General features: G+C 58.8%; 1 protein-coding gene across 1 annotated transcript in view; it reads right to left on the minus strand.

The window, feature by feature from the left end:
- Positions 1–417: 417 nt before the first annotated feature.
- Positions 418–24,092, minus strand: part of KLHL25 (kelch like family member 25) — a 35,053-nt gene continuing 11,378 nt past the window's right edge. Inside the window, exons 2-3 of the mRNA XM_026510430.3 lie at positions 9,272–11,076; positions 418–2,196 (exon numbers count right to left, since the gene is read on the minus strand). Coding sequence (XP_026366215.1) covers positions 9,296–11,065 — 1,770 coding nt within the window. The 5' untranslated portion in view covers positions 11,066–11,076 and the 3' untranslated portion in view covers positions 418–2,196; positions 9,272–9,295. The remainder of the gene's footprint in view (positions 2,197–9,271; positions 11,077–24,092) is intronic.

The following is a 24,092-nucleotide window of genomic DNA, read 5'->3' on the forward strand; positions in this document are numbered from 1 at the left end:
CGTGACGGGACAGCATGGACAGGAGCGTCAGAGGCCGCAGGGTGCTAGTGCCGGCCGCTGGGGGCGACTACACCCCCTTCCCGGCCTTCCTCCGTTCACGAGTGTCAGCTGGGCTCCGCAGAGAGCAGCACATTGAACTCGGAGTTGGCCCTGCAGGGGCTTTCCAGGAAAGCAGCCTGGATTCTACGAGGGGCAAGGGGCAGTTCAAAGGCTTCACTGCTGGGACAGTCTGAGGAAAGGAAGCCATCTCATCTGGGTGCCAGGGTCCTTGGGGAGGAGGTCTCCCCGCCCCCCAACTCACCGGAGGGGCAGGCGCCAGGGGGCAGACTTCCGGCCCTGGCTGGTGGGGTGGAATCCAAGCCTGCCCGCGCCTTCCCTCCCAAGACTGGCCCCAGCCCCCCAGGGACGCACGGCTTTTCTCAGCTCTTTTATTAAGTTAGAAACAGAAGGAACACAACTCTTGGGGGAAGCACCACTGCAGGCCCGTGGTGCTGTGTGACAAGTGTGCTTGTCCCACCCCAGGCATCTGGAATCCCAGGCCTCTGGGCGAGCAGCTTCCTCTGCCCCCGCGGCCGAGCCATCTCTGGGGACCAGAGCCCTGGGCTTTGGGTGGCTGAGGCTGTGCTCCCAGAGCCAAGGAGGCCAGCCTCTGCTATGGAAGCTCTGTGGCCTCCAAGGGGACCTGGAGATGCACTCTCTGCTTCCAGCTTTTTCCCGAGTGGCAGCCGATGGCCTGTGGCTGGTGCTCATGAGCGGGCAAACCCAGCAACAAGGGCCCCCCCAAGAGACGCCCCAGGGCCAGCGGCTACACCGAGGTCCTGCGAGGGGTCAGGGCAAAATTACAGACAGCAACTGGTTTGTGATGCGGCCCCATCAACCATGCAGCCCGCTTGGGCGCCCCAGTCCCAAACCAGTCAAGCAGCACCGAGCAAATGGCAGGCAGCTGGCAGGCGGCCAGGGAAGCCACCAGTTTGGCCCAGACCCCAACCCCCCCCAGTAGTGCCCGGGGGGGTGGCAAGGGCTGGGCTGCAAACCCTAATACTAGGTGTGAGCTGACCCCTCCAGAACCCCAGATACTGGGGATACACTGATGAGGGACCCTCTGACTTGGGAGGTGGACAAAATGAGCCACGAATTGGCAGTTCTCCTGGGGACCATTCTTGCTTTTGGAGCCCAGGAAGCAAGTGGGCCAGCTGGAAGGCCCAGAGGCCAGAGGCCAGCTGGTGCTGGTGGAGGGCCCGGGGTCACGGGCCTTGCTGCGGTCCTCCATGCTGAGGAGGCCAGGCCTGGCGGGATCTAGAGTGGGTGCCCTGTGGTAACCCTGCGGTCGCCAGCTCCTATCTGCTCCTAGGCTTGGGGGCAGGGCCACATCCTGAGGGCCAGTATGGTCCTGTCAGGAGATGGGGTCACTGCCACCTCTTGGGGTGGGCTCTGAGGAGAGGCAGGCTCTGAGGAGATGGGCAGCCCCCAAGTCCTGCCGTGACGGGGCACGCCGGGCTTGACTCTGGGGAGGGACCCACAAGAGTTTCCTCTTTAACGCTGGGGGTCTTGGTGTCGTTTGCTAATGAAGCCTTGTGGGCGCCACTGAGGTCACCCGATGGGTTTCGGCCCCTGACACAATGTGTCCTCGATTTCCTCCTGGGCAACCTGTGCTCTCAGCGCTGGTTGACCCCATTTCCCCAAGGCCCGGGACACCCTCTGTTGGCTGACGTCACAATCACAACAGGGAGGCGGTGAGGCCAAGACTGTGCTGTTGGCACTGCGTGACCCGAATTCTGCCCAGTACCCCCCACCCCAACCCACCCGGGGCTCCCCCCTGCCCGGCCTCCCGGCCTCCGAACAGGACTTGCTGAAACAGGCAATCTCAATGCTCAGCATATGTGTCTTCTCCCCGAGGCCGAGGGAGTCCTGGGGTCGGTCCATGCACCTCTGGAAGGTCCTCTCCCCTACAAACCACCGCAAAGCGGAAAAGGCCTTGGGCGGACACACAGGGCACTCGAGACACCTTCTCTCCTCTTGTCTGAAGCTCAGAACAGCCCCTGAGACTGCTGCTCCCCGAGCCGGTGGGGCCGGCTTCTGGCCACCTCAAGGGCTGCTCCGGGGCCGGGCTGAGCTTCCTGCAGCGGCAGACGGGGTCAGGGCCACTTTGGGACAGTGAGGGCTGCAGCCGCAGGGGTGGGGAGAGACACGCAGAGTCTGCAAAGGAAAGAGAGGGAGGGAGAGAGAGCATGAGTCGTGTCCACATGGCTCTGTCCTGACCTGGAACAAAGCGAGAAGCAGGAGGCCACACGTAAGGGGCTGGAAGCCAGGCCCCGAGAGCAAAAGGCCCGGGCGTGAGAATGCGGCTCTTCCATTGCCAGCAGCGCAGCCCCGGGCAGTTCAGCCCTGGTTACCTCACCTGGAAGGTGGCAACCACCCGTCCCATCAGCCACTCCAGCTACATGCCCTGAGCCCCCGCAACCCAGCAGGCGCTGCGCTCGGAGCGGGGAAGACAAGAGGGCAAACAGACACAGCGACTGTCCCCTGGATCATCCCCCAATGGGAGACACGACGCTTGTTCCAGTAACTGCCTACCGTAATCACACGCTGACAGACGTGCTACACATGAAAAATAAAAAAGTAGAAGGATCAGGACTTTTTTTTTTCGTGGAGGGTGTGGGAAGGTGGTACTATTTAATCTGAGACTGGGAGGAGGGACAGGAGTTTGCTAGAGGGGGCGACAGCGGTGCAGGCAGGGGGAATGGCACGTGCAAAGGCCCGGAGGTGGGAAGCTGGCACGTCTGAAAATCTAAAATGAGGCCGGTGCAGTGGAGACAGGGCGGGCGTGGACGTGGTCAGAAGTACGGAGGCAGGCGGTCCCCCACAGATTGCTACTGAGCCCTGAGACGGGCTCTGGGGGCGGACGGTGGTGGAGAGCACACGCCCGTGGTCACCGAGCTCACACTCCAGCCTGGCTTCTCCATCCGTGCAGCGTCAGCCTTCTCTGGGCTTCCTGTTGTCCTGTGTAAGATGAGGGGTGGATCTCAGCCTCGCAGAGAGGACGGAGCGGTCTACCGCACAGGAGAGGTTCCGTGGACAATGTCCTTGAAGCAACGGAGACAACCCGGTGGGGCCAGCGTGGTCGATTTTAAAGCCTGACCCACCGTGACAGCTCAGCATAGCGCTGCCTGACTCCACATGGAGATGTGGCTGTGGACGTGTGTCAGGGTCAGGGTGTGACACTCGTGGCTGGAGCCACGGGGACAAAGGACCGGGAGGGCGCTGTCCACTCGGTCTCCACATGGAGCTGAACCCCGGCCGGGGGGCTGGGGGCAGCAGCGCTGTAAGAAGTGGTTCTCCGGAGTCCTGCGGGGACGGGGACGGGAGTTTGCCCAGGGGGTTGCCAGGCTCCTGGCTCATCCACACACCTGTTCAGCGCTGGGTGGCACACTTACTCGGGCCGGCACCTAAGTGCCGTGGGCTCAGCGATGGCCCTAACCCAGGAGGCAGGTTTGTGCCAGGGGACACGGAGGCTGTCCTTCCAGCACGCTGAGCTGCCGGAAGGCATCTCCCGGTGGCCCCGGGGAGGCACAGAGAAGCGGGCCCTTGGCACAGACTGGCGGAGCGCTCCAGGAAACCGGCGTGTCTGCCAAGAGGCAAAGACACAAGACCATCTCTGCAGGACATCACTGAATGATGATGCCGTTCTTGGTGTTCCCGTCTTGTTAGATTTGCCCTGCACGTCTGTGTCCGCCGTGCAAGACCTCCACACATAAGGGCTTAGAGCTACTTGTAGGTTTGAATGTATTCAGGTAACATTTAAAAATTCGAGCCAGCACTGGAATCTGCGGGACTTTCTTCCTTCGAATCAGGTATGCCCCTTGCTCCCTCCCTGCCAAGGCTTCTGGAAGGTTGGCTTGAGCATGGCGGGAAGTCCCCAGGGGGTCAGCAGCCCCAAGATGCGAGGCAGGGCAGCCATATTTTCCTCAGTGGTGTTGGTGAAGGCCGCTCACAATGAGAAGCTGGGTTACAAGGCCCCTAACATCCCGGGACGCTCTACAGTGGCCACCCCAAACCTCTGGGGCCCGTCTCTGCTCCCACCACACTAGGCAGACGAGGGGTGCCCCCCGAGACAAGGCCTCACCACTGCCCCAAACCAAACCTCAAAGCCACCCATGCCCGGGGTGAGGGGCTGTGGGACCCTGACCTGGGGAGTGGTCCCTCTGGGCTGTCCCGAGTTGCTGAAGAGGAGAGAGCACCTAAAGGCATCTGATGGCAGAGGAACTGGGGAGCCCACGGAACTCCCTCCCAGCTCACACAGCCGCCCTCAGGCTCAGCCCATGGCTTTCCTGGTTTGGGCCACCCCAGTTTTGGGCAGGTGCTTCTCTGAGGCCTAGGCTCCTCATCTGTGAGATGGGACACCCCTCCTCCTTGCAGAGTGGTGTGGGGTCTGTGGTCACCCCACACTGCCCACGGGCAGCTGGCCCTGGCAACCCCTTCCTGCTCTCCTGGTCCTATGGGTTGTGGGTGAGCGGTCTGCCCTGCAGGACCGCAGCAAGGGAAGGTGGCCGGCACCCGATCCCAGGCCTGGCATGCAGCCAACCCCAGTGAACCTCACTGAGCACGAGACTGTGGGTGCACGGACGGATGGACAGACCTGGGTGTTCAAGGGGACTGAACTCCCGCCCCGGTCACCTTTCTCATGACACCGGGCCCATCCGTGTGGGTCTGTGCTCTGGGATTTCCTCTCGGTGGCAATTTCTTTTAAGGCAGGAGAGAATGTGCTGAGTCGCCCCTCCTGTGGCAGTGACTGAGCCCCTTGCAGGGCCCTGCGGGGGAACAACCGGCTCAGCCTTTCCCAGAGCCGGGATTGGAGGCCCCTCCACCCCTCCACCCCAAGTGGCTGGGTCCCAACAATGACTGTGGAGAGATGAGCTCCTGGTGGCCTGGACGCTTGCCCGGCATTCTGGGTGGGGGTCAGGGGGAGAGAGACGAGAGCTCTGTGTCTTTAAAGGGCTTGATGGGGGCAGGGGGACTCGTGGGAGAGAAAAAGAGAAAAGAACATTCATGGCTAGTCTACACTTCGCGGGTAACCCAGGGTAACCCACAGACCCAGCTCCAGGGGCCTCCCAGCTGCCGCTGGCTGCTGTCCCCCAGATGTGTGGGTCTGGCTGCGACACTGAGGCTCAGGGGCTGGTTCTGGAGCTCCTGCTGGCGTGAAGCTTCCAACACAGTGATCAGCCCTACCGCTGGGTGGCCGCCCGTGCCGGACCCGTGCTCGGTGCCAGGGTGCAGACGGGAGGAGACCCAGCGCTGGCTCCAGACGCCCGCAGGCGTGGGGTGTGTCTGGGGCTCCAACCCCGCTCCAACCCCTCCTAGCTGTTCATGTGATGCCAACGACCTACCCACCTCAGCGGCCACCTTTGCGACAGCGGCACCGAGGGCAACTCATTCTGGGGGGTCAATGAGATCACAACTAGTGCTCGCTGTAGACGCAGGGACCCACCAAGAGCTCAAGGCTGGGGGCCGAGGCGGGGAAACGAAGTTCTGGGGGATGACCATGGGGACGTCAGCTGGGGTAACGCTGGGGGGTGCAGAGTGCAGAAGACCTCGGCTGGCTGGCTCCTGAAGTCGGAGTCTCCCAGGTTGGACCAAGGGGCCAGGGGACGGAGGGGCGCTCCAGGCACAGAGGCAGGAAGGTCCCTGAGCCGGGCCCCACCCTGCTGCCTGCGGGAGGGCCTGGGACAGCAGGCACAGGGAGGTGAACCTGGGGATACGGATCCCATTCTCTGGCCCCGGCACGGGGCCGGGGGATTCCCAGCTGGCAGTCAGCCTCTGTGGAAAGTGCCACCACAGTCCACCGTGGGTGGCCATGGCAGGTGGAAGGGGAGGCAGCCGGCATGCACACCTCCGTTCTTCCTGCCTTCCATCCTCGCGAAGGGTGCTCGGCCTGGGCTCCTCTTGCGCCTCGTTCGGGTGCCACGGCTCCACCCCCTGCCCCCCACACTGCTGCTGTCCCAGCCCCCCTCCCACCCCTCCCACCTGCCACCCCCGACTCAGGGCCACCCCTCCAGCCCCCTGCAGCACTGTGGTGGCGGCCCAAGCAGCCACACAGGAGGGCTACCTGCCCGCCGCCGCAGCCCCATTTCCTGGGGAGAAAAGGGAGGGCTGGGCACACCCGGGGGCACCAGCTTCCTGCCCGGTGCTATGTCACGGGCCTGTCCCCAGAGAGCCCCGTTTACACGCCGGCCTTTGAAGACATCTGGAGAACTCCAAGCCGTCCCGGGCAGGCAAAGCCGGAGGGAAGCAGGGCTGTGCAGAGCGTGGGAACAACCCTGGGTCGACCTGTGGGACGGAGCCACGGGAGCGGCGGTTTCTCAGGCAGAAGGACGGCAGGGAGGGGGCTGCTTGGCTGCGAAGCCCGCGAGAAGGAAATGGCTGGGATGCAGAGCAAGAGCTGAAGGACCCTCTGTCTCTGTTGCGGACGGTGCTGGCACAGGAGCTCGGGAAACCTGTGGCCTGGGGACGCTTACACACTCACGTGCAGGCATAGCTCTGGGACGGCAGGGCCCAGACATGGCTTTCCAGTGGGATGCGGGACTGGCTCCATCTTGTGCAACTAGCCTCTTTGCACCTGCTTAGTACCCCCGGAAATGGGGCTGACAACAGCACCCCCGCCATGGATGGGGCCAGGCTGGAGGGACAAGGCCCTGGCAGCACTCAGATGGACATACCCCATGTGCCTCCTAACTGTGGGCGATGGACCCTTCTAGAAGGAGGGGCTGGCCCAGGGATGTGGAGAGGCCCCCACCGCCCAAAGCATCCTGAAGCCATTACCGCCACCATCCTTCCACGTCACCAACTAGTATAAAAATGGACTCTGAACCCACCCCCTCACTTGACCTATGCAAGCACTAGGGGTAATACAGTTTTCACTCCTGTATTCGGTATGGCAACACTGAGCTTAGGGGAGTTATGTAACCAGGGTCAAGCAGTGAGAGCCAGAACCAGAGTGATGAGTGCTTCTCCTCTCCATCCCTGGAATGGGGGGAAATTCCTGGAAAAATACAGGGCTCATGGGGTCCACTGGCCTGCCCCCACCCCTCCCATGTGGGGTTGAACTGCTGTCCAGGGTCATGGGGAGGAGCAAGCACCAGCAGGAGGAGCCCTCAGGCCCCACAGGTGACCACCCTGAGTGCAGGAACAGGGAGGCCGTGAGGAGATGCCCTAGTCTCTTAAAGCTCGCGTCCTAGGGGACCAACAACTTAGGCTACTCAGATTTTTCTCCCAAAGAGGGAGAGAAAAGATTAAAACAAAACAGGACAACCTCACAAGGGAACAAGCTCCCTCCTATCTAGATTGGCCTTTAGCAGCCCAAACACCCCGGATGTAGCAGGGAACGCGGCCTGGCTGGCCTCACGGGCCGGCGCCTCCCCGACCTGATCTCCTGGCCCGAGCACGTGCTTGCCTGGAGGGGCAGTCCCAGCAGCCAACACGTCAGGGAGGAAATCAGGTTTTCAGCCCAGGCTGGCTCCTGAGGGGGTGTCTGTGAACTGAACTGAAGGGGGCCAGTTTCTCCGAGCTGTGACTGGTCACCAGCCCTCCGGGGTAGGAAGGCTAGCCCTGCACGGCCTCTTGTGCAGGAGACAGAGCCTGGAATCTCTAGCTCTATGCCCCAGCTTCTCAGAGCCCCTGGGGCCCATGCCTCCCTGCCTCCCACCCTCTGCCACCGCCCCCGGGATCTCCAGAACTCAGTCCTAAGGGCTGAGGATCTACTGTCCCTGTCCCAGGGGTGAGGGGCCTAGGAGGAGGGCTAAGGGTTGGGACACACAGCCCGGCTTCCCCACGGCCTGACCAAGGAGGGTGGGACCAGAACACAAACCCTTCCCTGGTGCCGACGAAACCCCTACCCCTCTCCAGCCCCTCCTCCTGAGCTCCCTGCCGGGCTGGCTCAGGACACCCTAATCCAATCGCAGCTCTGGTGCTGTTCCTGCCCCCAGAAAGGCTGCAGGAGAGACCCCACCGCACCTTCCGAAGAGGCCTGTCTGGATAAGCTGGTCTTTCCCTCCACCTGACTGCACCTGCCCTCAGGCCTTGGGCAAATCCCTCCCGTGTCTCCCTATCCCTCCATCACCCCAAAGAGCACCTGCCGGTGTCCCTTAGCTTCCTATATCCACCGTCCCCTTCCCCCTCTGGGTAAGCACCGCACACCAAAACGGCCCCAAGAACAAAGAGCAGGAGCGGTTACGTGGGCAGTCCTGCACCGCAGTCCCTGCCCGGCTCACCAGGACGCCCGCTCTGAGGAAGGCCTGCTCGCCACCTTGCGGGACGGGAGCGGCATCCCGCTGCCTCCACAGGGTGCCTGCCCCACAGCTCCAGCACGACCCCTGCCCCTTGAGCGCTCCCATCCATTGTCCCTGTTTCTCATGGGACCCTGGGGCCCCATTCGCAAGCCGGATGCACAGGGCACTCACCTGGTCTGGCGGGTGGCCTTAGCACTCGGGTCGTAAAAGAAGTTTGGCCTCTGCCCTTGGCTTCTGGGAGATGATCAGTCCTACCCAACAGACTGTCCTTGTTTAGGGTGGGGGTGGGCACATCCGTGTGACTTAGGGGAGGGGCTCTGGGTCAGGCTGTACCAGCTGACCTGGAGTGGGAGAGGAACCCGCGGGCAATCCACTGAGCCTACGTGGTGGGGCCCCGGGAAAAACTCTGGACACCAGAGCGCGTGTGAGCGTCCCCGGCGGACAATATTCCGTGCGTCCGTCACTCACTGACGGAGGCACAAGAATGCTGTCCGGAGTGCACACGCAGAGGGCTCTGTCTCCTGTACTCAGCTGATCTTAACCTGTATTCCTTCCTGTAATAGATCATGACTGCGACCGTAACGGCCCGCACGGCCCTCTGTGAGGCCTTCCAGAGAATGCTCGCATCTGAGAGCGGTCTGGGGAAGCCCCAACAGCTCGGCTGCGTCCGACGTGAGGGTGCTCTCGTGGGCAGACTGCTCTTAGACTCGGCCGGCTGGCCTAACCTCCACGTAGTGCTGTCAGAGGACCCCAGGGACGCTGATGTGCGTCTGGGACGCACCGCACCGGTCAGGTGCTTGTTCCCCGTTAGCGGAGGCTTACCTGCTTTGCTCAAGGTCAACTGCAAGTAAGGGGCAGAGCTAGGCTTTAGCTTCAGCTTGGAAAAGGCTCCGAGAGCACCCAGCCCCCGGCTGCCCCCTCCAGGCCTCCCTAGAGGACACAGTGACCGTGACCAGAGTGGGAACGGGCCCGGGCTGCTGGGGACTCACCTGGCTGGGCTCTGCAGGCGCTCCTCACGAGGGCAGGTGCTTCCAGGTGCTGACAAAGGCAGTGGGAATGAGCGAGTAGGGCACGGTGGTGATGCAGTTCCACGTGTCCGAAGTGGGGTCATAGCAGTCCAGGGTCTTACACCTCTGCGTCCCGAAGTAGCCCCCCACCACATAGAGCTTGTTGCCCGAGGCCAGGGCGTGGCAGGACATGCGTTTGGCGGTCATGTCCCCGATCCGCGTCCACTGGTTGGTCTCACAGTCGAAGCGGTAGGCCGAGGCGGCCGTGAACTCCGTGTCACCTCCCATGATGAAGATCTGGCTGCCCAGCACGGCGGCTGCTGTGTACCGCCAAGGCTGGGGGCACTCAGCCTTGATGGTCCACCGGTTCTCCGCGGGGTCGTAGCACTGGACTTTAGACACCATGTCTCGGTGGATGCTGGTCCCTCCGAAAACAAAGAGCTTCAGCTTGGCGCTCACCACTGCGGCATTGCTGACGCCGTCCCTCAGCGGGGCCACCATTGTCCACTTGTTAGCCCCGGGGTCGTACTTCTCCACCTGCTTCAGGGAGACAGAAGGGGAGGCGGGGAAGACGCCCGCCAGGGACGTGTGTCCCCCGACCACATAGAGGCAGTTCTCCAGCTCAGCGGAGCCGTGACCGAAGCGGGCGATCAGCATGGGCGCCGCCTTGGACCACTCCTCGTGGACGGTGTCATACACCCACACGTCCTTGGAGACCCCGTTCTCAGAGCCCCGGCCCCCGGTCACGTAGACCTTGCAGCCGATCGCCGAGGCGCTGAACTCCTTCCGGGGGCTGGGCAGGTCCGCCTTGGGGATGATCTCCTTGGCCTTGTGGTCCACTTGGTAGATCTTGTCGCACATGAAGGTCTGGCCCCCCAGGATCAGCAGCGTGTGGCCCGCCTTGCGCGGCCGGGCGCAGGGGCTGGTGACCACCCCGTCGTTCTGCAGGATCTTGGTCTTGCAACGGAGCGCCTCGTCTATGATGAGCCTGGTGCGCTCGTCGGCCATGAGGAGGGCCTCGCCGGAGACGGCCTCCTTCAGGCAGTCCGCCGGCAGCAGGGCCAGCCGCACGCTCCGGAGGAGCTCGGGCAGGTGGGCCTTCCTCTGCTCCAGGTCGTGCTTCACCCACTGGAGGATGGCCTCGAAGACCACACGCTCGTCCTCCGTCTCCAGCTCGTCGCTGGAGATGAGGTCCAGCAGGGTGTCCTTGGACAGGCTGTTGAAGTCCTCGCTCTGCCGCACGGTCTCGAAGTGCACCAGGCACATGCGCCAGGAGAACTCGTACAGCCGGCGGCACTGGTGCGCGTCCGACAGCAGCATCATGCCCAGGCAGTTGGAGGGGAAGAGATTCTTCTCCAGGAACTCGGCGGCGGCGTCCCGCACGTCGTGGAACTGCAGCATGTCGCCGGCCTCCAGCAGCGACTCGGCGTTCTCCTCGTTGATGACGATGCGGGACGAGTAGGCGAAGTCCAGCAGCAGCTCCAGCACCTCGGGGTGCAGGTTGTCCTGGAAGTTGACCGTGTCGTCCCGGCTCTCCCGCAGGCCGTGGCTGAACATTGCCTCGAAGTAGCGGCTGGACGCGGCCAGCACGGCGCGGTGGCAGGGGAAGGCGCGGTCGCCGGCCCAGAGCGTGACGTCCGTGAACATGCGGTGCTTGCGCAGCGTGTTGAGGTGGGCCAGCACGCAGTCGGGGTGGGAGGCTTTGTGGAAGAGGGTGATGTTCATGGAGCCCGTGCTGCTCCGCGACTTCCTGGTCTCGTGGACACTGACCGACATGCTGAGCCGACCTGCCGGGACAAGGCCACAGGTGAGAGGGGCCGGGCCCTGTCTCCTGGCGTGGGTGGTCCCACGGCGGCTCACCCTTCAGCCCCGCCCCTCCTCTCTCAGCTCTGCCCCCCAACGCCCCCACCCCCGCCACGTGTCTAGGGACTGTGGGGGGGTTAGTAGCTGCCCTGCCAAAACTGATTCTTTTGATTTCAGACCAGCTTTGGAAGCAAACGTCTTTGGCCTGGAAATGAGCCACCTTGAGGTGAGTCTGAGCCGCGGCTGCCTCCCATGGTCAAGGGAACACGTATATGGTGGCCTCAGGCCACCAGGCAGACTTCAGGTCAGAGCAGGGCTATGCAGCATGTGCTCTGGGCCACATCCCATTCTCAGGCTGTCCTCTGGAGACACTGGCCGGATTCAACAGCTGGCGAAGCCAAGGCCCAGAGAAGCAAAGTGGCTGCCCCAAAGTGCTGGAGCCAGGATTCCCACGTGGGCTGTCCAGATCCAAGCCCAGTTTCTACTCCCCATGGGCCCAAGGAGACGAATCCTTTCAGGGTTTTCTGTGGCAGGCTGGACACGCAATGAGCCCAAGGAGCCACAGACCCCAAGCAGAGCCTTACGCCCTCCCCCAGGCTCCCGGTGGGACCTGTCCTGCGCTGGGCTCCAAGCAGCACTGGCCCAAGCTCCTCACCTCCCCTGCCCTCGGAAAATGCCCAGGAGCTGCCACTATAGCCCAAGGGCTCAGTGTAGACATGTTCTCCAAATCCAGGGTCATCCGAGGCCTCCTGACCCAGCGAGGATGAGCAAGGGTCTGGAGGCAAAGCTGGCTGGCCAGTGAGCGCTCACCCGCAAGACACCTGCTCCGTGCTGAGGTCCCGAACAAGAGATCCACAAGGAACTCCCGGTGACAGTAAGACATGTGGACCACTACAGCAGTCCAGATTTGCTCAGCTAAAGCAATGGGAAAACCCGCAATCAAAGGAGCCTCCTTAGTCCCTACAGGCGACTCCAGGATCTCGGGCCACAGCGAGCGCCTCACCTGCCTACCCCCGTGCCCTTCTCTGCCAGGCCAGGACTCGGGACTCAGAGGTCTGCTCTGCTGAGCATCCTGACTCCCCAGAGCCTGCTACATTCTTCCTGCTGGTAACGAGCCCCCCTCAAAAAAACCCAAACCTCTTCCTTTACCTTTTTAATTTTCAAAAGAGGATAACTCCCCCAACCCCCACTCCAAGTCAGTTTTCTGCTTAAGTAATAATCTGCTAAAGGAAGGAAGCGATTTCATGCTTCAGTGAGATTGTAAATTCGAGTCCAAGTGTTTTGCTGTCTCTCTCCCTCACTCCTCCCTTGGCAAAGAACCAGAGAAATCACAAACTGACGTGATCTGAGCTGCCTGGGCAAGGCCCCTGATCCCGGGCCCGGGCAGGAAAGGCACAGGGGCTGCGTCTGGCCCTGCTCTCCTGGCCCCCAAGCTCCAGGCAGGTGACCCGCTAGGGACACTCTGTGCACACCTGCCACTGCAGGCCACCAGGGTTATGAGGTTAGCCCACGGGGGTGGGAGGGGCAGCCGGCATGAGGGTAAGAGAGTTGGGCCCAGGTCCAGGCTGGATCAGGTGGTCCCCACTCAACCACCACCCTGGGGCACCTCTCCCCCAACCCCCCATTTTCTCTTCCATGAAACAAAGTCCCTGTCCTGCTGGGACCTCAGAGTTCCTCAATGGCTGGCAGTTAGTTACAGAACATGACCTCTGAGCCTGGCCCTGGGACCGGGAGGCCCAGAGATCGAGAAGCTCCAGTGGCGAAGCCCAAAGAGGCTTTACTGGCAGCTCCGTACTCGCCCCAGATCCGAATTCCAGACATTGCAACACGTTTCCCCAAATCTTGCTCACAGACACTTCCCCAAATTTGGCCAATCATCAAATGACTCCATCCTCCCCGGCCCCGCTGTGCCTGGGCTCCAGAGGACCTATATGGCCTTTGACCCATGCACCGAGCTGGGGGGGATGGCTCCAAGGTCTCCAATTCAGGGAACGGGGTGGAGACTCCCTACGGAGGGGGCTAAGGGCGGGACAAAGCAGACTTAAAGAATGAGAGAGCGTCAAAAAGCAGGGCAAACCCCAGCAGAGCAGGCGCGTCTGCCCTGAGAATGAGGTCAAGTGGTGACCTCTCCAAGGCCAATGCTGAGTGAGCAGCCCAGGGCTCCGAACTGACTGATGTCTTGCTCAGCACAAAGATGCCTGCCTATTGACGCAAATCTCCCGCACAGGCGAAGAGCTGTGGGCGCACACACCCAAGCAGGTTCCCACCCCCAGAGAGCTGCCTGTCTGGGCACCTCCATGCCGAGGGCAGAGGCACCTGCCTGGCTGTTTCCCCAGACTGTCCCACCTCCTTTTGGGCAATGCCTGTTCTGAGCCAATCTTCCGGTGACAGCAGCCATCAGGCATGCATGGACTTGCCCCGGCCCCTGAGGCGAGGTGATCACCTCCCAGAAGCATCATGACTCCAGGAGGTGGAGGGTCTCATTACCCCAGTTTATAGACGAGGACGCTGAGGCCCAGACACAGGAAGGGAATCACAAGAGCTGCAGGTCTCCGGCCGGGCCCACAGGTCGGGGCTGGCCGGCACAGGAGGACAGGCCTCGGAGCTGGGGGCGCCGGGTGCTACACACCCCATGGCAGGCTCCTCACCTCAACCACAGAACATCTGGAAGCCAGTCACCTCCACCATAACCTGCCCAGGAGAGTGCGCCGCACTTCCTCCAAACCCGCTGTCCCCAACCCAGGAGAACGGGCAAGGGCACCAACAGGCGCCTTCCTCGGGCCGATCTCCAGGCCCCCGCGTCCCTCCCCAGCAGCAGCAACCAGCCCTCAGCAAGACCTGTGGCTGTGCCTCCTAAATGTCCAGAGCCTGACCCTTCTCTCCGCCTCCGTCCCTCCCCTGGACTAGTGGAAACCCCCCACCCGGTTCTGCTTCTGCCCTCCATGATCTGTGCTCCCTCCAGACACCAGACGGATCCAGAAGTATCACCTGGATCCCGTCGTCCCCGTCACCAGGTGTCCCAGCACCCTCGGTGAAATCATCTCAAGTTGTCACCGTGGCCGCCAGGCCCCACATGAGCTGACCCTTCCTCACTGGCTGCCTTCAGGCCTCACATCCTGCCAACTCCCATCCTGCTTACCCCCTCAGGCCACACTGGACCGCTTACCGGGCCTCCGGACCTTTTCACACACTGGCTCCTCTGGCTGGAAGGCTCCCTTTTCTTTCACTTTTGTTCTGCATGGCTCGTTCTGTCACCTCCTCAGAAAGCGACCTTACCACCTTGTGGAGATCACCCCCTTTCCACCTCTCACTCACTTCTGCCCTCCCCACAGCACCCACTGCTACATAACATTATGTGTTTGTCCCGTCTCCCCAACCTGCTGAAGGTGGGGACCATGTGTGGAGCTAACCGATGTGACCCCGACATGCAGTGGGACCTGGCACAGAGCAGCCATTCGATTTGACCGAATGAAGCCTCTGGTCCCTGCCTTTGCTTATGACGAAAACTGGAGACGCGTACCATGCATGAAACTCACTCCACTTGACGTCTTCTAGAGAGTTCATTCAGCCGCTTTGCAAACGCAGAGAAGATGGAGGCCAGGATGGTGAAGGCTATCAGGGGGGCCGCAACAGTGGACATGTGCGGGCCACACTCCCTGCCTCCCGTCAGCACGGACGCCCTGACTGCTGTCAGAACCACCCTCCTCTGCTCCAGATGGTTCGGATGCAGGACCCGAGGCTGGACATTCCGGCCTGGATGGCCAAAGCAGCCCATCCTTGAGCCCTGGGGCTGCCTGAACGTGCCCCCAGCCTGGCCGATCGGTGTGCTGTCCTCCTAGCCACCGCGATGGGTCAAGGAGACTCTAGTCTGTGGCGTTTACTGGAACTGCAGGGAACAAAGCAGGTGCAGACAGGACTGAAGCGAGACAGGGGCCAGACTGGATGGTGGCCACGCTGCCCAAGACAGGAGCTGCACAGACCAGGCACAGTGGGGCCCCTTGTCCCTGCGGAGCTTGAAGCCGGGCTGCCTCTCCCCTTCCTTTCTGTCTGACAGGGGTTTCTGCCACTGGCCACCTAGAGTTCCCATCAGGACAAGTGCTCACTGAACATCAATCAGTTCCCTGGATCGGTGACCAGGGGCTGGGCTCCTTGCTCAGGGGTCTTCACCGTGTGGGTCCCTCTGCCCTTTCTACCTGCAGGGAGGCCACCCCAGACACCGAGCACAGATTTTAGGGAATGGTTTTCCGTGTTCACACCAGCAGTTACACGCACAGCGCTACGCAGGGTCGGGGATACACAGAGTGCGGGACACAGGCTCCCGGTCCAGTGGCAGGAGGGGCAGGTGTTCGAGAGTGTGTGTTCAAGGGCCGTCTCCCCGGCTCCCTGCCTTGGGGGCCAAGATACATCAGACGCTCTCATGCTGTGTGTATCGCAGAACTATTCTGATTACTTAAGCATCTTCCCGGGCCTTGATGGATTGAAGGCACATGAAGTAAGAGCCACGCTCCCGACTGGCGATCTGTCATCCTCCCGAGAGGTATTGATTCACCTCCGACAACCTCCGCTCCTGCACACAGGCGGTAAAAGTGCACCGACGACAATGTGCCCAGCTCACTTCTCCCAGCGCCCTTGGAAAGGCAACTACACGCACAGGAAACGCAGTCACCAAGGGGGTAAGACCTCCAGAAGAAACTCGCCATGCATGCACTCTGAAGATCCCAGCCCTGGAAAGCTAAAGGTCTCCTTTCTCAGAGAAAAACTGCACCACGGATGATCAAAGCTGCTGTCGGGGGCGGGGCGCACCCAGGTGGCTCAGTTGGTTAAGTATCCGACTATTTTGGCTCAGGTCATGATCTCAGGGTCGTGAGATGGAGCTCTCTGTCGGACTCTGTGTCTGCTGGAGATTCTCTCTCCCTCTGCCCCACCCGCCATGCTCTCTCTTTAAAATACATAAATAAATCTTTAAAAACAAAACAAAACAAAAAAAAACCCTGCTGTCGGTGCCACTGTCCAGAGGGCCTGACTGCATTTGGCCATAGCACTAACCCCTCCCCGCCTCCCTCCACCAGCCAGGAGTCCGGCTCCTCAAAATGAGGATGTAAGCTCTGATCTTCACTGGAGGCCGGAGGGAGCGGGAAAACCCAGGGCCCAGATGGTGGGTTGCAAGTCATGTGGCTCCAACTCACTCATCAACCATAAGCTCCCTGAGCAATTCCCACGTGCCGCGTACCGGGTGTGGGAGGAGGTGATGGACAGGCACAGGGTGCTGCCCCCAGGGGCTGCACTCTGGGATCCCGTGGGCGGGGGGGACAGAACAGCAGTGAGGAGACAGGTCAGTGAGTGAGGAAAATAAAGCAGCAGTGGGCCACGGTGACAAGACGGTGGGGTCACTTAGGCCCCTGTGAAGAGGGGACATGTGAGCTGAAGCTTCAACGATGAGCTGGGGCCAGGGTGTGACAACAGGGTAAGGAAGGTTCTAGGTTCCTAGTTCTAGGAACTGCAAACACAAAGGCTAGGCAGAAACAAGGCTGGCCCCCACTCAGGGAAGAGAAAGGCCAGGGGCACAGTCACGTGGGGCTATAGGAGGACCAAAGATGCCCACGAACTGTGACATAGCTCCCACTGACAGGCGGGGTCCACGTCCCCTCCCGTTGTGTCTGAGCGGGTTCTGTGGCTGCACTGTGACTGACCAAATGGAGCCAGAGAGACCCTGGGCCCACTGCTGGGCCCAGACCTTCAGAGACCGGAGGCTTCCACCCCGTCTCTTGCGGTGCTCACTCGAGGGGAAGCCAGATGACGTGAGCCCACCACACCGTGATGAGGCGCCAGCCCGCCATGTGGGAGAGAGAGTGGCCGGCTGTTCCCCATCCATCCAGGCATCTGAGCCCAGGTGCCAGACCTGTGAGCGAGGAATTCACCTTGCACAGCCCAGCTGCAGCAGGTGGGCCCCGGTCAGCAAGTCCACACTGGGGTACCAGACACAGGACCCTGGTGACTGCAAAGGTCGTACATCACCAAACCTCAAAACCCAAGACAGGGGCGCCTGGGTGGCACAGCGGTTAAGCGTCTGCCTTCGGCTCAGGGCGTGATCCCGGCGTTATGGGATCGAGCCCCACATCAGGCTCCTCCGCTATGAGCCTGCTTCTTCCTCTCCCACTCCCCCTGCTTGTGTTCCCTCTCTCGCTGGCTGTCTCTCTCTCTGTCAAATAAATAAATAAAATGTTTAAAAAAAAAAACAAAACCCGAGACAAATCCTGACTGAGCACCTGCTGCAGGCGATGCTGAAGGCCAAAAAACCAAGATGGCGACGTCTCAGCTCTTGGGCCGCGCAACACACTCATCACACAAAGGCTAACGTGCGAGCAGGATGGGGGAGGGCCAGGAGTGGGGAGAGGCGGCAAGTACTCTGCAGACGCTCCTCGGTGGTGTTCTGCCCCAGCTATGTGGACAACCGTGACAAAGCGGAGGAGAGATCACAGGTCCTCAAGGCCACTGGTTAGAACAGGGCTGCTGAAGACCAGGCAGCCATTACTGTGTGCCGTTGGGAAAGTTAATTCGTCTCGCTGGGTCTGTTTTTTTCAACCACAGAGTGACAAGAAAAACAACTGAGAAACAAATGGGACAATAAATGATGGGCATTTCGAGTGGCCTGGTCATGCTCCCTCCATGGGCTGTTTAGTATTGTTGCCCCCATGACCCCTGTCCCCGAGCAAAGAACAGAACAGACACCCCTGAGCCTTACTCCATCCCTACCCCCACTTTGTTTTTCTTGCTTTTTTTTTTTTTAAGTAAGCTCTACACCCAACATGGGACTTGAACTCACGACCCGGAGATCAAGAGCCGAATGCTCCACCTACAGAGCCAGCCGGGTGCCCCTGTCCTCTGCTTTGACTGACGCAATTTTCACTGTCTATTCTATTCATTTATAAGTTGTTTGATTTTTAATGATTATGTAATATTTCTGTGATGAGAAAAAACACCAAAGGTGAGAGGCCGGCTGGACCTGGGTGTCTCCTGGAACTGTAAAAATGAAGGAGTTAAATGCTATTAACACCACATATGCGCTGAGCTGTGTGATGCAACACGCTTCCCAGGCGGGGAATCTCGGGGTGGCCACGTGACAAGGCAGCTCAAGTGCCTGCCCTGCCCCACCCCCACATCTGGGGATCCAAGCCCCTCAGGGAGCCTGCAGGGTGCAGGGGTATCCGGTCTACCTTTTCAAGTGGAAAGCAAACTAAGCCCCCTTACAAAGCACACAAATCTAATTGCTAATTGAAAGCAAAATCACTATGACCACAGTAACTGGATCAGAGGCACAGATCATTCTAGATACAAGTGCGTCATCAGACAAAGGGTCCTTTCCCTAAATGCCTCTGCCTTTCAACAGTCCTTTCTTTAAAAAACTAAAACTTTATATACATTCAAAAAATTGTATGTACCGTTTTTAATTTAAAACGCAAAAGATTAGAACTATTTCTATTTTTTTGCTGTGTCTCTATTTTGATTTTGTTTTCCATCTCTGTTTTGAAAGATCTCAAACCTGCAGTAAAGTCACGAGAATTGTGTAACACACATCTTCCGCTCAATGTGGTTACTCGGCTGGATGCAACCTTGCCCCACCCCAGCCCACAGCCTCACCCCATCCCTCCTGCAGGGGAATGGCTTAGCTACAAGGGTGGTTTATAACAGAGCATGGCTCGGGGAAGGGGGGAGGGTGTTGCTTCATACAGCGCTGGGTTACAAACGAGGTCCCTCTTTAGGCGGTACCAGCATGACCCTGCATCAGCTGGCTCCCCGTGGAAGGGAGACAGCAGGCCAGCATGCCTCTGAACTCATCTCCCCACAGGGCAGAATCCCAGCCACCTCGAGATCTCTGGCAGACCACACTGTGGGACAATCCGGTTCTCTTGCCAGTGGCTCTGAGGTCATGATCACCAGTGCGCTGTACCCTCTCAGATGTGCCCGGCTCCCCCCTACAGTGTGTCCCCTGGTGGGCAGTGAGTCCTAAGGCTTCCCTACACATGGCCCACTGTCCACCTGCAGCCCAAGCCTGGAAGGGGAAGGGAGGTCCAGGGAGACCCAGAGGGGTGGGCAAAGGCTTCAGTGCCTTCTCCACGTGTTCCAGCCCTTTCCCTTAATGCCCCCAAAAGTGACGCACAATTGAGGAAGGCCAGCCTCTTTGGCTTCCATGATTGATAGCCAAGTTGCAGGCTGCTGCAGCCTCTGCGGCCGGGAAGCTGGGGCGCTATAATTACTGGGGAAGGGCTCGGGGGTGGCGCTGTGCTGGCTTCCCCAGGGCAACAGGCTCTGCCTTCCCAGAGGAAGCAGAGGACAGGAGGTAAGGGGTCAAGGTTGTGCAACCCTGCTGGGAGATGAAGCCACACTTGTTGCAAAGCCGTGGCAGGGAATTCTGGCCAGGAGGGGAGCCAGACCAAATGTATGGCTACCGTGGGCCTCTGCTGTGTTGGGCATCTCACACAGAAGGTGCGATCCCCATTAGCAAGCCCGACGTGATCGATCGGGACCGTCTGCTTTAATCAGGATGGGCTAGGTTACGCTGCATCAACATCCCCAAATATCAGGGGCTTCAGAGGACGGCGGTCTCTCTCTGGCTCATACTACATGCATCATGGTTCGGTGGCAGCGGCGAGGGGAGTGTGGGAGTGTTCTTGTCATCACCGTCAGCCCCAGGGACCCCGACGACAGAGCAGCACCATGTCATCAGTCACTGCCAATGGGAAAAGGGAGAGCGCTCTGGAACGTGCAGCACCGACAACCCAGTGCTTGGCCTGGAAGACACACAGCACTTGTGCTCCCATCTCATTGGCCAAAACCAGGCCCACGGCTTCACTCGCCCACGAGTGCCAGTACAGCCCCACCATACGCACCACGATTTCTGTCATCTGGACGTGAGAACACGAGCTCCGGGATTAAGGGCAGGAACAGTACTACGTACTGAATTGCGGTTATCGAGTACTTGCTACATCGTAGGCACTGTTCTGGGCACTCTCTGTGCTAACTCACCCACCTCCCGCAGCCTGAGGCACAACCACCACCTGGATGTCCCCGGCTGGATGCTGGGCGATGAGCTCCCACCACTGTACTGTGTGCCCAACGTCACGAAGCTGCTCGCGGTACAGATCCCTCCCACTCTTTCCCACACCCCAAAAGGACAGAAGAGAGCTGGGGGCCGCAGCCTGGGGTTCCAGCCACCGGACACTCTCTTCTGTCTACCCCTTGGAGTCACCCTTGTCAACCAGCTTCCGTGCACCCAGGGCAGTGCCTTCTCGAGGAGAATGAAGCCTCCAAGCCCCAGGATGTCCGATGTGGGTAACGCACTTCCTTTTCTCCCACGCGTTTCTCCTTCCCTGCAAAGGGTCCTAGTGAGAAAGCAGCCTCTAGGGTCATTCTGTGTGTCCTGCTCAGGTGAGGACACCCAGCTGAGTGAGGCCGCCTCAAGGAAAGGATCTAACAGTCTCCCATGCCTCATTCAGCTGCTCAAAAACAATGGAAGGATTTTGCCAGCTCCGCTCCAGGAAGGTTTTGTGTTTTGGGAGAGGCCATCTTGCTCAGGAGAGAAGCAGACCCTCAGGAGGGTCCGTCTGGGCGACAAGTCCAGCCCACAGCAGCTACAGCCCTGGGCAGTCAGCACCCTGTGCTCTGCCCAGAGCCCTGTCATCCTGTGGCACGAGCTCCACGGTCCAAGCGAGACAGGCCAAGAGGCACACCCAGGAGCTCAGTCATTTTTACCAAAAAGACAATGTAAGAGTGAAGCCAAAGATATGAAAGATGTAAATCCCTCAGAATTACAACCCCGAACAAAGGTGTTTTCCTGAGGGTGAGGGGACAGGGAGGTTGTGGCTGGGGACACTGCCCTAAGGGGCCAAAATTGGTTCTTGCGGGGGGGGGGGGGGGATGAAAGTCGTGTGTGTGTGTGTTTTAAGATTTTATCTATATGAGACACAGAGAGAGAGCACAAGCAGAGGGAGGGGCAGAGGGAGAAGCAGGCTCCCTACTGAGTAGGCAGCCGGTCGTGGGGCTCGATCTCAGGACCCCAGGATCTTGACCTGAGCCAAAGACGCTCAACCGACGGAGCCACCCAGGCGCCCCTCTTGTTCTTTTTATACACAAAGCACAGATACACACACAGTACATCGACTTACAGTATATCTGGTATTAACATTTATGGGAGGGGTAAGCACAATGGGGGTAAAAAGATCTAAAAAGGTTTTGGGGGAAAGTGATAAGGTTTAGAAACACTAAGAACAGAGTAACTATTTTCACTTTGGCTTCTTTTCTCCTTTTATCCCCAGTTTACATTGTTGCAGTAAAATAAGATTATTTTACATTGTTTTTACCTAATTACATAGTTTCCAAATTCCTATCCGTCATTCACCATTGAACAAGGTTACTGGAGTGCCTGCTGCCTACAGGCGCTGGGATCCACAGTCTCCTGGCTCCCTCCTCAAACAGTGCAGTGTCTCTGTGGTTGCCAAATGTAATTTTCAGTGTCTGTGAAATATACAACCACCATCTAGGTCACTCATCCACAGTTTAAAAAAAAAAATTTTTTTTAAGATTTTATTTATTTATTTAACAGAGATAGAGACAGCCAGCGAGAGAGGGAACACAAGCAAGGGAAGTGGGAGAGGAGGAGCCTGATGTGGGGCTCGATCCCATAACGCTGGGATCACGCCCTGAGCTAAAGGCAGATGCTTAACGACTGCGCCACCCAGGCGTCCCTAAAAATTTTTATCCAACGATAACTGTGTTGCTTATGTTGAATTACTGTATTCTCTAGGGATGAAATCTGTGGAGAACAATCACAGATGTTCGATGTCCTATTGTCCTAAAAGTTCTGTTTACCGTGCTTAAACTGCCCCTGCAACAAAGTGCCTTCTTACAGCTAAGTGGGGTGGTGGTGTAGACAGCACCAAGTTCATCAGGGCAGGACGGACAGAAGGTACCACATCCTGCTCCCCTCAGCTCAGTGGGGGACCGTCTCTGGCCCCCAAAGCTGGGAGCCTGCAAGGCCAGCTGCTGCTCCAGCTGGGAGCAGGGCCAACGAAATGGACACCACGGCTCTAATCAGAGAGGCGACGGAGAACTCGGCACTCGGGCTAACCCATCTGTTGAAATAACTCGTTTCCTTTCACTTATCCAGAGTGCGGCAGAGGGAAACAAAGGGGGCAGAGAGAAAAGTCCCCTCCAAAGCAAACATTGCATCATGGTCTTGGGCTCCTCCCTCTTCAGAAGGACTGGCCTGGCCCTTGGCAAACAGAGGGGGGCTGGGGACCCAGAGGGAGGCTGTCTCTTTTCCTGTCTGGTCCCTTAAAAGATTCGCAGGGCCCCACAGATGGAGCCATTAAAAACACTCTGGCCTAGATATCACTTTCAATGAGCCACCTGGAGCAACAGTCTAGGAGGAAAATGAATATGCAGAGTAGAACAGGGGGGAAAAAACAACAAAAACACCAAGAGTAAAGCACTGGCCATTTCCTGGTAGTGGGTCTTTCTCCCCGTTCTTTCTTCTTCGGGCCGTCAGCATGGGTGTCGACCTGGAGTCAGAACGCTCCTCAGTTCCTAAAGCCTGAGATAGAAGCTGTCTTTTCTCTTCCCCTTGAGGGCCGAGAGCAAGGAAGTGTAGCTGGAGAGCAATTCGGAGTCTTTCAAAATGACAAATGCAGGTGCCCTCTGCCCCGGCATTTCCACGCCTGGGAACCTTGCCCTCAGTCCCATTTGCACATGAGGTTTGGCTGCAAGCAAAAGGCTGGAAAACAACCTCGATGTTCATAAATAAGAGTCCTAGTCAAATAAACCTTGGTTCATTCATAAAGTGCAATACTATGCAGCCAAATATATATATATAAAGCAGGTGGCTTTCCATGCTACTGTAAGTGCTGCGGATTGGAGGCTGTCTTTTATGTCTGCTAGAAACCAGACTACCTATAAACACGCAGACACGACACACACCCATGGGTATGTGCACAGACTACCTCTGGGAGGCTGGGTAAGAAACTGGTTGACAGTAGTGCCACTGGTGAGAACAGGGGAGACCCCCACCCCTCTGAACTGAATTCTGTGCCAGATACAGTATCACTTTTTTAAAACCCTGCCGTATACATGAACCTTTGTGCCAGGGGCTTTTAAATGCATTTTTGCACTTAACCCTTAAGACACCTCTTCAAGGTGCCAATTGTACAGATGGGTAAACTGAGGCTCAGAGAAAATTTAAAAACTGCACACATCCTTAGTATTTAAAGCTGTTTTTCGGGGCGCCTGGGTGGTGCAGTCATTAAGCTTCTGCCTTCGGCTCAGGGCATGATCCTGGCGTTCTGGGATCGAGCCCCACATCAGGCTCCTCCGCTGGAAGCCTGCTTCTTCCTCTCCCACTCCCCCTGCTTGTGTTCCCTCTCTCTCTGGCTGTCCCTCTCTGTCAAATTAATAAATAAAATCTTTAAAAAAAATAAAAATAAAGCTGTTTTTCTCCCAAGTCCCTGCTCAAATAGCATGAGGAGGGCTGCTTATGAAGACAAGGAACCTTCCTGGCCACAAATGCTGTGTGCAGCTGAACAGGAGACGGTATTTTAAATGAAAACCCTTGATTTCTCAAGCACCCCCGCCGTTCCACTTAGCAAACCTGCATCTTCCCTCCTGGGCTTCAGGAAAGGAGGAAGCGTGTGCAGGTGTGTGTCCCTGCCAGGCTTAGTACCGCCAGGAAGGGTGCCTGCTGCAGAGCACAGTGGACGACCTGGGGACAGACCAGACCTGTGATACAGGCTTCCTGTGAGGCACCTGCCTTCCCTCCTGCCCAGAGAACAGCCACCATCACCTGGGACCTCCCCTCTTGCTGCTAATGCCTCGTCCGTGATATGAGATCCGTGCTGGCATTCAAATGCTCGGTGCCCTTGTTTCTGCATTTGTCAAATGGGCGTGAAAATCATCACACCCACCTCGCCAGACTGCTGAGGGACTAAAGGGGGGAAATTCATGTAGAGAG

This window comes from Ursus arctos, unplaced genomic scaffold (genome assembly GCF_023065955.2).
Source record: "Ursus arctos isolate Adak ecotype North America unplaced genomic scaffold, UrsArc2.0 scaffold_28, whole genome shotgun sequence".
NCBI classification, from domain to species: domain Eukaryota; kingdom Metazoa; phylum Chordata; class Mammalia; order Carnivora; family Ursidae; genus Ursus; species Ursus arctos.